The following is a 16,013-nucleotide window of genomic DNA, read 5'->3' as shown; positions in this document are numbered from 1 at the left end:
TGACCCGCTTTGAAGAGAAGACGAAGGTGGAGCTGTGGAGCTAAATGAGTCAACTGCAAATATGGTGGTGAGGAGAACAGGGGTGGTGGTGATGGTGGTGATGATGGTGACAATGATGACCTGCTTTCTTCCAAGAGCTAAATATGACTCTGGCATGTGCCAACTAAATTAGACACATTCATTGAATATTTATTCCTCAGAAGGTTGAAATGAAAATACACTTTTCCCTACATTTTACTAAAGGGACTGAAAACCTGGAGAGGCAAATATCTTGTTCCTCAAACCATCAAGTGATAATTAAGCAAAAGTTTTGATAAGACTCAAAATTTAGACAATGCTGATTGGGAGAGTTTGAACCTTGGCATGAAAGGATAGAAAGAAAACAAGATGATGATATGGTATTACTAAAAGCATTTTTAAAGAAAGAAAACGTTTTTGCCATCACAGAAAGGAACTGTAGTTTATTCATGAAGAGGAGGATAAGCAACAGTTGACCAGCTGGTAGAAACCCCTGCCCAGGTGACAGACAGACCCAAGAGAGGGAGAGAATCCTCTGATGGTGCCCAGGAGAAAAGCGACTGCTCTTCCATCTGAAGCTCTGGGATGCTTTCTCAGCTGTCCTCCCAGAGGAGAGCAGAACAGCAGTCTCAGGAAGGATGCCTCTGGCTGTCAGGAATCACCACAGACATACTGCAGGCTGAAGGATGGAGAAGCTTCTTCTGTATCCATGACCCGCTTTGAAGAGAAGATGAAGGTGGAGCTGTGGAGCTGGGTGAGTCAGTTGTCCTCATCCTTTCCTGACCAGATAAAAGCTGATGCTTCTACTTGCTTTTGGGTGGGCACTTCTGCTGGCATTGTTGGGGAGGTGGCACAGGAGGGCATTTTTGCTGACACTTTGGAGGTGGGCATGGCTCAGGGCACTTTGGAGGTGGGCATGACTCAGGGCACTTTGGAGGTGGGCAGGGCTCAGGGCACTTGGGGGGGCACACTACTGGAGGTGGCTGGCAGGGCTGCTTGCACTGCTGCTGCTGATAAGACATCTTTCTGGAGTCTTAGAATCTGAAAGAAATTAAATGACAGTGTTCACATGAAAGAACTGCTACAGGGAGAAAAGTCTGAGCTTATATAACACCATCAGATAGAATCTGTGTAGTCTCTAACATGCTTAATTTCTTCTACTCTTTTTCACAAATTTATGACTTCTCCCTCCATCATCAAGAGAGTATTTAATTAGTCAGAAGAAAACCTTCTCTCATACAATTATTCCAAAATTTGTTTTTTGTTTGAAAGAATCAAGCAATATTTTCAGTTGTTACTTTGATTTTATAAAAATAGCATCTTTAAGAAAATCCATCATAAGTTCTGAAATTCTGTGTAAGCTCACAAGCAATTTCCATCATCATTATCTCTCATGAAGTCTGAACAGGATGACTTGTGTACAGAGCAAAGATTCACCGGGAAGGATACAAGGGCTCTACACCTTCTAAGATAAATGCTTCTGTACCAGAGTGAAGGGATACCAAAAACTACAGAAAACGGAAAAGTACTTTTGTCCTTACCTCTTCATGTCAAAAACTTCATATTTATTTTATTTTTAAATAAGAGAATTCAAACTCTGTACCAGAAACTTAATAAATACAGTATATCATTGGGCAGAAATTTCAAGTTCCTATCAACCATCAACAAAGTAGCATTAAATACGATCATAACTTTGGACACAGCATATTTGCTCTCTCCAGCATAAATTCAACATTGGGAGCCCCAGAACAAAGTAGAACCGAAGGATCAGACTCACCAGTTTCTCCAAAATCAATCGGGACTTGAGTAGCAGGAGGATGGTTGTGGTGCAGCAGAGGGCCTTTTTATTGGGCCTTACTGCCCCTCCCAGGGGAAGTGGAGCTGCCACAACTGGCCTGGTTCAGTCATTTCCCAAGCAAAATGCAAATCCATCCATAAGTGGCTTGACAGGGACTCTGAAAAGAGGAAACATCCTGCTCCAGGATCTCCTCACTGGATTATGTTCTCATGACTCAGAGAGTCTCTGCCTTAGCTCTCAGGGATTTTCAGCAGTGGGAGGATTTGGCAGGTTCTCTAACTTGTAGTCAAAGGCTCCCCTTCTTGTTTGAGGAAGATGGCTCTTTTCTATCTTTCACCTTCCTTGAGTTATAAAACTTCCTATCTTGTTCCACTTGAACTGGTTGCCATTTTACAGTACATACTGAGTTGAAAAGGGCCTGGCTCCCTGGTGACAGCTTTCTCTCTACCTCAAGTTCTTCTTATAATGATTTCCCCCTTGATCCACGGCCTGCTAATCTAAGTCTCCTTTCTTCTTGTCCTGTTCAGACTTCATGAGAGATAATGATGATGGGAATTGCTTGTGAGCTTACACAGAATTTCAGAACTTATGATGGGTTTTCTTAAAGATGCTATTTTCATAAAATCAAAGTAACAACTGAAAATATTGCTTGGTTCTTTCAAACAGTAAACAAATTTTGGAATAATTATAATGCATTGAAGACCTGAATAGAGGAAGACTCATCCTCTCCTGGTAAAAGATAATTCCCCTGCCTGTTGGCCTTCAGCAGGATTTTGGCTCAGTAGAGTTTGAGTTTTCCAGCTCGGTAGCCTTCCCATCATGATACTTAGATGTGTTCAGTGAAATGGTGACCTCTAGAATCTTCCTTTCACTGCCACACTCCATAAAAAGCAGGACATCAAGCAAATCCCTCTGACCTTTATAAATCTATTTTACCTTGGATCACAGAGAATTCAATATGAGTGTAACATCACCGATAAAATAATTCAGATGTTCCAGCAGTTTAGACCCTAGACCTACAACTGAAAACAAAGCTTTTTGCTCCTAACTCCCCAACTTGACATACCATCTACTCCTGCATAATTTCTCCCAAGTGGCCCCTCTGTATTTCTTCCACTTTTGAACAAAGCTTAGAGAATTGTTCAGAATTTCTGGCTTCCTGCCCCTTTGAAATGATTGGAAAACCTAATCTAGAAAGCAATGCCATTCAAACATCTAATTATGTACGAAAGTTGCTACTGCTGCTGCTAAGTCACTTCAGTCGTGTTCGACTCTGTGCGACCCCATAGACGGCAGCCCATCAGGCTCCTCTGTCCCTGGGATTCTCCAGGCAAGAGTACTGGAGTGGGTTGCCATTTCAAATCACTGTATTAATAATTCATTCAGTATAGTTAATTGCCATTCATGCATAACATCTTAATCATTAATAATGATTTTATTATACTTTCAATTCATTTAAAAATCTATTTTAAAATGTTAAAAGATTTTCCATATCAGTCACAGTGGAATATAAATCAAATGATCCTATTTCCTGCTCTGCTTTCTTTATGAAATTTGTCAGTGTGCTGGAAGGTTTGATAGTTCATTTATGAGTGAATTTGACTGGCACAGGGTGCCCAGATATTTGCTTAAACACTATCCTGTGTGTTTCTCTAAGGCTGTTTGTGGATAAGGTAAGAGGAGCCTGGCAGGCTACCGTCCACAGGGTTGCACAGAGTTGGACACAACTGAAGTGACTTAGCAGGCACATGCAATGTTTAAATTAGTAGACTGAATAAAAAAGGTTGCCTTCTATAAGGTGGGTAGTTCTCATCAGTGCATTGAAGACCTGAATAGAACAAGACTCACCCTCTCCTGGTAAGAGATAATTCCCCTGCCTGTTGGCCTTCAGCAGGGTTTTGGCTCGGTAGAGTTTGAATTTTCCAACTTTAGTTATTTCTCTTTTTCTCTGTCTCTCTGTGTGTCTCTCACTCTTTCTTTATAAAATATATATATAATATATGCATTGTAATACACAATTTCATCTGCAATTTCACGTACATGATTTTCTGTAGCCAATTAAACTAGAAATAAAAATGTTAGTATAAATTGAAGTTAAAGTAAACCTATTAATGTTACATGATACATGTGATCTGTAATTTTGACAAATATAATGAGCCTTTAGAGAATAACTAACGTTCTATCAACAATGTCCTAGTATGTTTTCCAACCCTGACCAAAGATTTTGTTTCTGCCTTTCATAGATTTAGCATTCAATGATGTTTCTACTGACCCCTGTTCTTTCCCGGAGCTGAACAGTCCTCTTTTCTGCGCTGTCCCCTTGGGCACTCAGGCTTTTTATGGTGGGCCTTGGCTTTTGAGGGTTCCTGTCTAGTTTAGAAATAAGTTATAATGTTGGGTTTATGTTACTGTAGAATGCAGAAACACATTTTTGATGAACTCAGGATGTCCCTCCTATTCCTCACCCCTATGCTTCCTTAGACTGCTATGAAGTGCTTAAAATTCTTTATCAGGAAATAAATCTTTGTATTCCAATTAAATTTGAGGTTCAAATTGTGTGAAACAATAATAAATGTAAGATACTGTGTAAGACTCACACCATCACATACAAATGATTGAAAGCAGGTTTGTGAGGGGAGAGAGAATCAGAGCACTAAAGGTCTGAAGTCTATGGTAATTATGAACTTAGGGCTGATCTGATACATTTGCTTTCTTCTACTCTTACCCAAGATGTTTTAGGCTTCTAAAAGACAATAATTTAAAAATTATGTTAATGTTTATTCTCTGTCTTCTCCTTCAGTTGTCCAGACACCTCAGCTTACTGTATTACACTTTGCTCCCCAGTGTATACCTCTTAACTCTCCAGCATTGGTACACTGACATGTTGTCTATACATTTACTGACTAGTCCTTTCACATCTTTTCAAATTCTTCCTGTGGTCAGGAGGGCTGAATAATGGTTGCCAATTAAACATCTAAAGTAATATTGGTAGATCTTCCTTCCTTGTCTTGGCCAAATTATCAGGATGCTTTTCAAGAATGTGGTTTGATAAATGGAAAAGGAGGAAGAACAGGAGAATGAGGAGGAAGAGGAAGTGGAGATACGGGATACTGTGACAGACTCACCAGCTATGCTCCAGCAAATAAAGGATTACTGAATCAACCCATCATCACAACGGTTAAACAGGTTAGGTTCCCTGAACTGTCACTGCCCCTGTCAGTAAGGAACAGCTTTCGGCCAAGATTACCACTGACCATGACCATCCAGGAACAGAGCCATCACTACAGCACCTTCAGGATTAGTGTCCACAAGCAGTGTCATCACCAAATGTTTCCGTAAACTATTACAGTTGCCCCTGTGTACTTAAGTACCTGAGTGCAGTCAGAATACCTGTTTTGTACTCAATAATGGGGACCCATATAGTAGGATGAGACAGTAGTAGTCACACTTTGATGTAATTTCCCCTGAGTATGCCATAAGGACTTTCATAGCCTCTCTCATCTCAAGGTGGGGCTGATCCTCAGGGTAACCTGATCCACCATGATATGCCTACTGCTTTAATCCCATCAAAAACACATGCTCTTATCTATTCTGTTTATTGGTTTTCCATCTATAGCAAAGAAAAAAGGTGATAATTGTACCCTACATTTCATCAGGCAACCTACTGCTGCCTTTTGTCCATTATAACTCAAGATTTTTCCTCCATTCAGTCTTCAAGTTTTACAGTTACATATTGATACATCACATGAATAATGTGGATTCATATGCCACATTATCATGTAGCCCTGTAGGGAGTGTTTCCTAGACTCCATCTGTTAGCTAGTTAGAATAGGAAGAAGAAGTCCAGAATGGCAGCGGCTAAAAAACAAAGAAGGGAAAAGCCCATGAAAATAGAACAAAGGAAGGTCCGTGGACCAGAGTGAGAACCTCAGGTAAAACAGCCCTCCTGGCTAGCCCAATTTAGGTAGGGCAGGCTCAGGGGGAGGAGAAAAAACATATAAAAAGAGGAGCCAAAATTGAGCTGGAGGGCTCTCTTCTCTTTGCATCTTTTGGGTTGGCCAGCCCTCACACCTGGAGGATATATTTTCCTTTGCTTGCCAAATAAAACTGAGCTGTAACTGCTTATTTAACATATATGCAGAGTACATCATGAGAAACTCTGGGCTGGAGGAAGCACAAGCTGGAATCAAGATTGCTGGAAGAAATATCAATAACCTCAGATATGCAGATGACACCACCCTTATGGCAGAAAGTGAAGAAGAACTAAAGAGCCTCTTGATGAAAGTGAAAGAGGAGAGTGAAAAAGTTGGCTTAAAACTCAACATTCAGAAAACTAAGATCATGGCATCTGGTCCCATCACTTCATGGCAAATATAGGGGGAAATGAAGGAAATAGTGGCTGGCTTGATAACGGGGGCTCCCAAATCACTGCAGATGATGATTGTAGCCTTGAAAGTAAAAGACACTTACTCCTTGTAGGAAAAGTTATGACCAACCTAGACAGCATATTCAAAAGCAGAGACATTACTTTGCCAACAAAGGTCCCTCTAGTCAAGGCTATGGTTTTTCCAGTGGTCATATATGGATGTGAGAGTTGGACTATAAAGAAAGCTGAGTGCTGAAGAACTGATGGTTTTGAACTGTGGTGTTGGAGAAGACTCTTGAGAGTCCCTTGGACTGCAAGGAGATCCAATCAGTCCATCCTAAAGGAGATCAGTCCTGAGTGTTCATTGGAAGGACTGATGTTGAAGCTGAAGCTCCAATACTTTGGCCACCTGATGCAAAGAACTGGCTCATCTGAAAAGACCTTGATGCTGGAAAAGATTGAGGGCAGGAGGAGAAGGGGATGACAGAGGATGAGATGGTTGGATGGCATCACAGACTCAATGGACACGGGTTTGGGTAGACTCTGGGAGTTGGTGATGGACAGGGGAGCCTGGCGTCCTGCAGTTCATGGGGTTGCAAAGAGTTGGACATGACTGAGAGACTTAACTGAACACTGCTTTGCCCATCACTTCACATTTTTGCTGCAGTGAGACAGAACCGAGGAAATTACAAGCTTCCCTGACACATCCAAATAATATATTTTGTAATAGATGTATTCTGGAAAACAAAACTCAAAAGCTATTGACACATTACTACAGTTCTGCTCAGTCAATAACATTTGGTACAGTTCATCATCATATTGTACAATCACAATGTCTTCCAGAGGATTCCTTGTTTAAAAAGTTCTATCTGGCCTTATAAGTTTACAAAAGCAGGAGTGGTCTCAGCCAGGCCAATATATGACTTCACTCTCTCTGGCAGTTTGTATAATTGTGCTAAGAGACAGTTTTATTCTTTTGCTCTGAGTCTCTCTCAAGGTAACGTTGATTTCCCTGTTTGCATAATGCATTTATTTATTTTTTTGTCCTCAGCTACTCTTTCTCCTTCCCTCCATTTGTCACAGATTTAAACCTAAACTTTCCATGTTTGGAAGGGACGTTAGGTTCAGCCATTGTGCTTATCCAGATTTGCAAGAGAAATACCAGTCTAGCAAGTACTCCCTGTCTGTCTATTGCCATTCATACAGAGGACTAGCTCACTGTTAAACTAAATTTTGCCAAATGGGTAGAGGCACAATCCATCTCAGATACTGAACCAAATATTTCTCCTGGAGCAAAGAACACATGTGGGTACTCAGAACTGAAGAATGCTGCTGCATTCAGCAAATATTATAGACTCCTGTACAACTTTGAATTCAGCCTTAGATAACAGTCATTGGAAAAGGTCAGTTTTACTTCCAATCCCAAAGAAAGGCAATGCCAAAAAATGTTCAAACTACCTTACTGTTGCACTTAGCTTACATGCTAGCAAAGTAATGCTCAAAATTCTCCAAGCAAGACTTCAACAGTAAGTAAACTGAAAACTTCCAGATGTTCAAAATTGATTTAGAATATTCAGAGGAACCAGAGACCAAACTGCTGACATCTGTTGGATCATAGAAAAAGCAGGAGAGTTCCAGAAAATCATCTACTTCTGCTTTATTGACTATGCCAAAGCCTTTGACTGTGGATCACAACAAACTGGAAAATTCTTCAAGAGATGGGAATATCAGACCACCTTATCTGACTCCTGAGACATCTGTATGCAGGTCAGAAAGCAACAGTTAGAACTGGACATGGAACAACAGACTAGTTTCAAATTGGAAAAGGTGTATGTCAAGGTTGTAAATTTCATCCTGGTTATTTAACTTCTATGCACAGTACATAATGCAAAATGTCTGGCTGAAAGAAGCACAAGCTAGAATCAAAATTGCCGGGAGAAATATCAGTAACCTCAGATATGCAGATGACACCACCCTTATGGTAGAAAGCTAAAAGGAACTAAAAAGCCTCCTGATGAAAGTGAAAGAGGAGAGTGAAAAAGCTGGCTTAAAACTCAACATTCAGAAAAATGAAGATCATGGCATCTGGTCCCATTGCTTCATGGCAAATAGATGGGGAAACAATTGAAACAGTGTCAGATTTTATTTTCTTGGTCTCCAAAATCACTGCAGATGGTGAGTGCAGCCATGAAATTAAAAGACGCTTGCTCCTTGGAAGAAAAGCTATGACCAACCTAGACAGTATATTAAAAAGCATAGACATTATTTTACTGACAAAGGTCCATCAAGTCAAAGCTATGGTTTTTCCAGTAGTCATGTATGGATGTGAGAGTTGGACCATAAAGAAAGCTGAGCACTGAAGAATTGATGCTTTTAAATTGTGGTACTAGAGAAGACTCTTAAGAGTCCCTTGGACTATAAGATCATACCAGTCAATTCCACAGGAAATCAATTTTGAATATTCATTGGAAGGACTGATGCTGAAGCTGAAGTTCCAATATTTTGGCCACCTGATGTGAAGAAATGACTCATTGGAAAAAAAAAAAAACAACCCTGATGCTAGGAAAGATTGAAGGCAGGAGGAGAAGGGGGCAACAGAGGATAAGCTGGTTGGATGGCATCACCGACTCCATGGGCATGAGTTTGAGCAAGTTCTGGGAGTTCATGATGGACAAGGAAGCCTAGTGTGCTGCAGGCCTTGGGGTCACAAAGAATCAGACATGACTGAGCAACTGAACTTACTGAACTGAACAATCCAAATGAAGTGCCCTAATATTTGGAACTTACAAAGCTTCTGGCCTATGGAAATTGAAATCCATTTGGCCAGTGTTCAAATAGCATGGTCTAAGTTTGAATTGTATGAAAAAAACTATGAGATGACTTAGCAAACAAGGTGGCATGCCAAGATCAGCAGACTGCCAAAGGTCTTTGAAGTTCCAGGAGCAGGAAACACAAAGGAGACAGTCTGAGATCGCCTTGCAGCCTCTCAAAGGTATTGAATATGTAACAAGAATATAAGTCAGAATAAACCACAGCAAGATCTTTTTGTCATCCACCTCTTAGAATAAAGAAAATAAGAAACAAAAATAAATTTTATCTAATAAAACTTAAAAGTTTTTGCACAGGAAAGGGAAACATCTCAATATAGAACTACCTTATGACCCAGCAATCCCACTCCTGGGCATGTACCCAGAGAAAACCATAATTCAAAAAGATACATACAACACAGTCTTCATTGCAGCAGTATTTAAAAAAACCAGGACACAGGAGCAACTTAAATGTCTATCAACAGGAATGAGTAAAGAAATTGATGTACAAAATTGCAGTGGAATATTACTAATTCGTCAAAAAGAATGAAGTAACACCATTTGAAGCATGGATGGACATAGAGCCTGTAACACTGTGTGAAGGAAGTCAGACAGAGAAAGAGAAATATTGAATGATATCACTGTATATGTGGAATCTAAAAATAAATTATACAAATGAACATATGAACAAAACAGAAACAGACTCACAGACTTAGATAATGAACTTATGGTTACCAGATGGGTTGGGTAGGGCCCAGGCAAAATTAGGAGTTTGAGACTGACATGTACAAACTGCTATATTTAAAATAGACAACCCCTAAGGGCACAGTGCATAGGGTAAGTCTGCTCAACATTATGTAACAGCCTTAATGGGATAAGAATTTGATAAAGAATAGATACGTAGATATGTATAACTGATTCACTCTGCTGTCCACCTGAAACTACGATATTATTAATCAACTATACGCCAATACAAAATAAAATGTTAAAAAAAAGAAGATCTATGCTTAAAGAACATATCTGCTTTCACAATTACTTCACTAGTAAGTTAAGCACTTGGCAAACAAACTGCATAGGAACAGAGACTTTGTAAATCTAAACAAATACTGTTAACCTTAATGTTCCTCAAAGGTGGGGTCAAACAATCTGCAAAGTAAATCCAGAAGTGAAAAAAAAAAACAAAAAAAACAAGAAACCCTGAGATTGATGTGTTGTTGGAGAAAGAAGAGCAGGGGCTTTACATGGAGAGGAGGCAACCCTTTGCCTGGTAAGGACTCTTTTAGTTTCCCTTTCTTCTGTACTACTCATGTTTTAATAAGTAGCCATGAAATTAAAAGATGCTTATTCCTTGGAAGAAAAGTTATGACCAACCTAGACAGTATATTCAAAAGCAGAGACATTACTTTGCCAACAAAGGTCCGTCTAGTCAAGGCTATGGTTTTTCCAGTGGTCATGTATGGATGTGAGAGTTGGACTATAAAGAAAGCTGAGCACTGAAGAACTGATGCTTTTGAACTGTGGTGTTGGAGAAGACCCTTGAGGGTCCCTTGGACTGCAAGGAGATCCAACCAGCCCATCCTAAAGGAGATCAGTCCTGGGTGTTCATTGGAAGGACTGATGTTGAAGCTGAAACTCCAAGACTTTGGCCACCTGATGCCAAGAACTGGCTCATTGGAAAAGACTCTGATGCTGGCAGGGATTGGGGGCAGGAGAAGAAGGGGACGACAGAGGATGAGATGGCTGGATGGCATCACGGACTCGATGGACGTGAATCTGAGTGAACTCCGGGAGTTGGTGATGGACAGGGAGGCCTGGTGTGCTGCAATTCATGGGGTTGCAAAGAGTCAGACACGACTGAGCAACTGAACTGAACTGAACATTTTAAAAAATAAAGTTATTCTCTTAAAAAATTTCTATGTATTTATTCACTTATTTTTTGGCTGTACTGGGTCCTCATTAGAACAAGCGGGCTTTCTCTAGTTCCAGCCAACAGGGATCACTCTTTTTGGAGTGCACAGGCTTCTCATTTCAGTGGCTTTCCTTGTTCAGGAGCACAGGCGCTAGAGTGGGCAGGTGTAGTAGTTGTGGCACACTGTCAGGAAGCATTTAACAGGAGGCTTCCTGTGTGCTGTTTTGGATCTGTGGGGAATCCTCTGTTCCTTATTAATTCCTAAATATTCAGGAATTAAGAGGAGAAGCAAGCCTCTCCTGGGGCTGAGGGATCCAGTCATTTCCTTCATTACTTTTTCAGTATGGTGATAAGTACCCTCTTCCTTCTTGTGAACCAAAGGGTATAAGTGATTGTTTACAACTCTCTCTCTCTTTAATATGGATCACCTATGTTTTGTAAGTCTGAAGTTTTAATCTTCATCTTTGCTAAGAATAACTACAGTATATATGCCCACACCATGATGATTAAAACATCTTTGCTCCATCAGAGCTTGGGTCCCCATGTCTTTCTTTCTTTCTCTCCATCTCTCTATTTCTGGCTGATTTCCTGGAACGCAAAAGCCGACTGCATAACCCAGGAAACATTAGCCTCTCTCCTTCTTTCACTTTCTCATCGTTGACTCTGGACCACCACGTTCCGGTCCATGAAAGGACCTCAACAGCACACAAGCTTTGTCCCCCAGCATGTGGAATCTTCCGAGAGCAGGGAATGAATTCGTGTTCCCTGCATTGGCACAGATGATTCTTAACCATTGGACCACCAGAAAGTCCAAGAACTGCTATACTTATGTGGAACATACCACTAATTTCCAAAAAAAACACTTCATCAGCACTATCCCATTAAACCTAAGGTCAAGTTAGAAGAATAATGGAATAACAGAATGGGAAAGAGCAATGAAACCTAAGAATCTTCTTGCTTGCTATACTAGTCGTGTCTGAGCCACTTTCCTGTGGAGCAAGCGTAGTGGTGCTGGTGCTTGTGGTGATGAGGGAGACAATGGTGAACTGCCTCACCCAAAAAAAGCGCCATTTTTGTGACTGGCTTGTGCCAGCTAAACTAAACAATTCATTTAATTTTTATGCCTCAGACAAGTTTGCAATGTAAATAAGACTTCCCCTACATTTTAGCAAAGGCACTATAAACCTAAGGAGTTCAAAGAATTTGACCATAAAATTAATCAAGTAATAACTAAGAAAATAATATAGATTGAAATTACATAGAGATGATTGTTAACAGCATGGCAAGATTCAGATAACACTGATTGTGGGAGCCTAAAACTTGGCATCAAAGTAGGATGTAAACAAACCAAGATGATGATATGATACTGTTAAAAGCAGGCTTTTAAAGAAAGAAAACATTTTTACTACCACACAAAGGAATTGTAGTTTACTCAGGAAGTAGAGGATAAGTAACAATTGCCCAGCTGATAGAAACCCGTCCCCAGGTGACAGACACAGAATACAGGGAAAGAGTCCCTTGATGGTGCCCAGGAGGAGAGATGTTGCTCTTCCCTCTGAAGTGCTGTGATGCTTTCGCAGTTACCCTCCCAGGGGGAAGTGGTGCAGCAGCCTCAGGAAGGAAATATCTCTGGCTGTGAGGAGTCATCACAGGTGTATTGCAGGCTGAAATGTGGAGAAGCTTCTTCCGTATCCATGATAGGATTTGAAGAGAAGATGAAGGTGGAGCTGTGAAGCTAGGTGAGTCAACTGTCCTCATCCTTTCCTGATCCCGATAAAAGCTGATGCTTCTACTTGCTTTTGGGTGGGCACTTCTGCTGGCATTGTTGGGGAGGTGGCACAGGAGGACATTTTTGCTGGCACTTTGGAGGTGGGCAGGGCTCAGGGCACTTGGGAGGTGGGCAGGGCTCAGGGCACTTGGGTGGGCAGGGCTCAGGGCACTTGGGGGGGCACACTACTGGAGGTGGCTGGCAGGGCTGCTTGCACTGCTGCTGCTGATAAGACATCTTTCTGGAGTCTTAGAATCTGAAAGAAATTAAATGACAGTGTTCACAACAAGGAACTCCTACGGAGGGACATGGCAAAAATTGTGTAACGCCATCAGACAGAATCTCTCCAGTCTCTAAGAATGCCCTTTAAACTCTTCAACTTCTTTTAACAAATTTCTGGCTACTCCCTCCTTAGAAAATTGTTTCATTACCCAGAGAAAGTCTTCATTTTATCATACAATGTTTTAAAGAATATTTTTGTTTAAAACACACAAGCAATTTTTTGTTTTATTTTATTTTGTTTTCAAGAAAACAGCATTTTCAGGAAAAGCCATCACAAGTTCTAAAATCCTGGGCAAGCTCACAAGCAATTCTTATCTTTATTATCTCTCATGAGGTCCCAACATAATAACTTGTGTACAGTGCCAAGGGTCATCAGGAAGGACACAGGACCTCATATCTTTTAAGATAAAGGCTTCTGAAATTACAGCAGAGGGATACCAGGAGGATACAAAAACAGAAAAAATACTTTTTCTTTCCCTTTTCATGTCAAAGATTCCCTATCAATTTACAGTTCAATAGGGTAATTCAAACTATGTACCATAAACTTAATAAATACAGTATACCACTGTGCCCAAATTCCCATCCAATGAAAGTGAAAAGTGAAATTCGCTCAGTAGTGTCTGACTCTTTGTGACCCCATGAACTGTAGCCTGCCAGGTTCCTCTGTCTATGGAATTCTCCAGGCAAGAATGCTGGAGTGGGCTGCTGTTCCCTTCTCCAGGGGGTCTTCCTGACCCAGGAATGGAACCCAGGTCTCTCACATTGCAGGCAGATTCTTTGCCATTTGAGCCACCAGGGAAACCCTCCTATCTGATAAGTACCATTAAACACTTGATCATAACTTTGGACCCACCAAATTGGCTGCCTCCAGCATAAATTCAATATTCTGGAGCCCAAGAACAAAGTTGAACTGAAGAATCAGACTCACCAGTTTCTCCAAAGTCTATCAGGACTTGAGTAGCAGGAGGATGGCACTGGTGCAGCAGAGGGCCTTTTTATTGGGGCTTGCTGCCCCACCCTGGGAGAAGTGGAGCTACCAAAACTGGTCCAGTCATTTCCCAACCAAAATGCAAATCCATCCATAACTGGCTTGACAGGGACTCTGAAAAGAGGAAATGTCCTGCTCCAAGTTCTCCTGACTGGATTATGTTCTCATGACTCACAGAGTTCCTGCCTTAGTTCTCAGTTTCAGGGGTTTATGACAGAGGGAGGATTTGGAGAGTTCTCTAATTTGTACTCAAAAGCTCCCTTTCTTAATTGGGGAATATGACTCTTTTCTATCTTTCACCTTCCATGAATTATAAAATTGCCTGTCTTGCTCCATTTGTACTGGTCGCCATTTTGCTGTACACACTAGCTTGCAAAGTGCCTGGCTACCTGGTGACACTTTTCTCTTTACCTCCAGTCCTTCTTATAATGCTTTCCCCCCTGACCAACAGCCTGCTAATCTAGGTCTCCTTTCTTCTTCTGAAATGGACTGAGGCCAGGTTGCAGATCATCTCACTAGCCTTCCTATCATAACACTTAGATCTGTTCAGTAAAGTGGTGACCTCTAGGATCCTCCGTTCACTGTTTTCCTCCTTGGAATAAAGGACATCAAGCAGGTTCCAGTGACCTTTATAATTCTGTTTCAACTCTGTCCATAGGGAATTCACTAAGAGCTTAGCATCACCTACCATAATTGAGATGTTCTGGCACTTCAGACCCAAGGCCTATAACTGAAAGTAAGCTATTTGCTCATAATTCCCAACATGATATACTATCTGCTCCTACAGAATGTCTCCCAACTGAAATTTCAAATTTTTCCACTTTTGAAGAAAGCTCAGAAAACAGTTCAAATTTTCTGGCTTCGTACCCCTTTGAAATTATTGGAAAATTTAATCTAATAAGCAATGTGATTCAAACAAGTAATTTTATATGAATGCTAAAATACTTTATTAATAGTTTAGTCATTAACACAACTTGCCATTCATACATGACTCCTCAATTATTAATATTAATTTTATCTACTTTTAACCCACTTTTTAGATCTTCCATATTGGTCAAAGTGGAATATATGTCAAACAAACTTATAAATATTTCCTGCTCTACTTTCTTCACACAGTTTGTCAGTATGCTGGACACCACATTTGGTGGTTAATATGGGCTGACTTGACTGGCACAGGGTGCCCAGATATTTGATCAAACATTATTCTGGGTGTTTCTCTAAAAATGTTTTGCATGAGATTAATACTTAAATCAGTGGTCTGAGTAAAGGAGGCTGCCCTCTATAAAGTGGGTAGTCTTCATTTCATCCATTGAAAGCCTGAATGGAACAAGGCTGTCCTCCAGGTAAGAACTAATACCTCTGCCTGATGGGTTTTGGCTCTGCAGATTGTGAATTTGCCAACCTTCATAATCTCTCTCTTTCTTCCTCATTTTTATCTCTGTGTTTCTCACTCTATTGTAGTATATAATTTGAACATTTTACCTGCCTATGTATGCATATGATTGCCAACATTCAATTAAATTAAAACTTCAAAAAGTTAGTATAAAGTGAATTTAAAGCAAAAGATATTGATAGTACATAACACATATGATGTGTATTTACGACGAATATAATGAGCATTTAGAGGATAACTAAAGTTCTGGAAACAACGACCTAGTACGGTTTCCAACCTTGGCAAAATATTTCATTTCTGCCTTTTCAGAGATTTTTGTTGTTTAGTCACTGTGTCCAACTCTTTGTGGCCCCATGGACTATAGTCCTCCAGGTTCCTCTGTCCATGGGATTTCCCAGGCAAGAACACTGGAGTGGATTGCCGTTTCCTTCAGAGATTTAGTTTTCAACAATTCTATAGTTTCTCTGTTCTTTCCCTTTTTCTGTATTGTCCCATTAGACACAGAAGTTTTTCATTATAATCCATGGCTGGTTAGGCACCCTGTCTGTTCTAGGAATAAAGTTACAATGCTGGCTTTCTGTTACTATGAAAGTGTGAAAGTGTTAGTCGCCCAGTCACATATGACTCTTTTGTAATCCCATGGACTGTAGCCCACAGAGCTCTTCTGTCCATAGCATTCTCCAG

General features: G+C 40.6%; 2 protein-coding genes across 2 annotated transcripts; both read right to left on the bottom strand.

The window, feature by feature from the left end:
• Window positions 1–406: 406 nt before the first annotated feature.
• On the bottom strand, window positions 407–1,054 carry LOC138429716 (small proline-rich protein 2E-like). Its single transcript, XM_069571449.1, has one exon. It carries the CDS (start codon window positions 1,038–1,040, stop codon window positions 822–824), a length of 219 nt encoding a protein of 72 aa, XP_069427550.1. The 5' UTR covers window positions 1,041–1,054; the 3' UTR covers window positions 407–821.
• An 11,633-nt stretch (window positions 1,055–12,687) lies between these two features.
• LOC138429707 (small proline-rich protein 2E-like) lies at window positions 12,688–12,903 on the bottom strand. Its single transcript, XM_069571440.1, has one exon. The coding sequence runs from the start codon at window positions 12,901–12,903 to the stop codon at window positions 12,688–12,690; it is 216 nt and encodes a 71-aa protein (XP_069427541.1).
• Between the last annotated feature and the right edge of the window lie 3,110 nt (window positions 12,904–16,013).

The sequence above is a fragment of the Ovis canadensis genome, chromosome 1 (assembly GCF_042477335.2).
Source record: "Ovis canadensis isolate MfBH-ARS-UI-01 breed Bighorn chromosome 1, ARS-UI_OviCan_v2, whole genome shotgun sequence".
Lineage (NCBI taxonomy): Eukaryota > Metazoa > Chordata > Mammalia > Artiodactyla > Bovidae > Ovis > Ovis canadensis.
Note: the sequence above shows the minus strand (reverse complement) of the source record. Positions and strands in the feature narration are given on the sequence as shown.

Bases quoted from the DNA above. Each gene is read 5' to 3' on its own strand.
- LOC138429716 (XM_069571449.1), bottom strand. From the start codon at position 1,040: ATGTCTTATCAGCAGCAGCAGTGCAAGCAGCCCTGCCAGCCACCTCCA.
- LOC138429707 (XM_069571440.1), bottom strand. From the start codon at position 12,903: ATGTCTTATCAGCAGCAGCAGTGCAAGCAGCCCTGCCAGCCACCTCCA.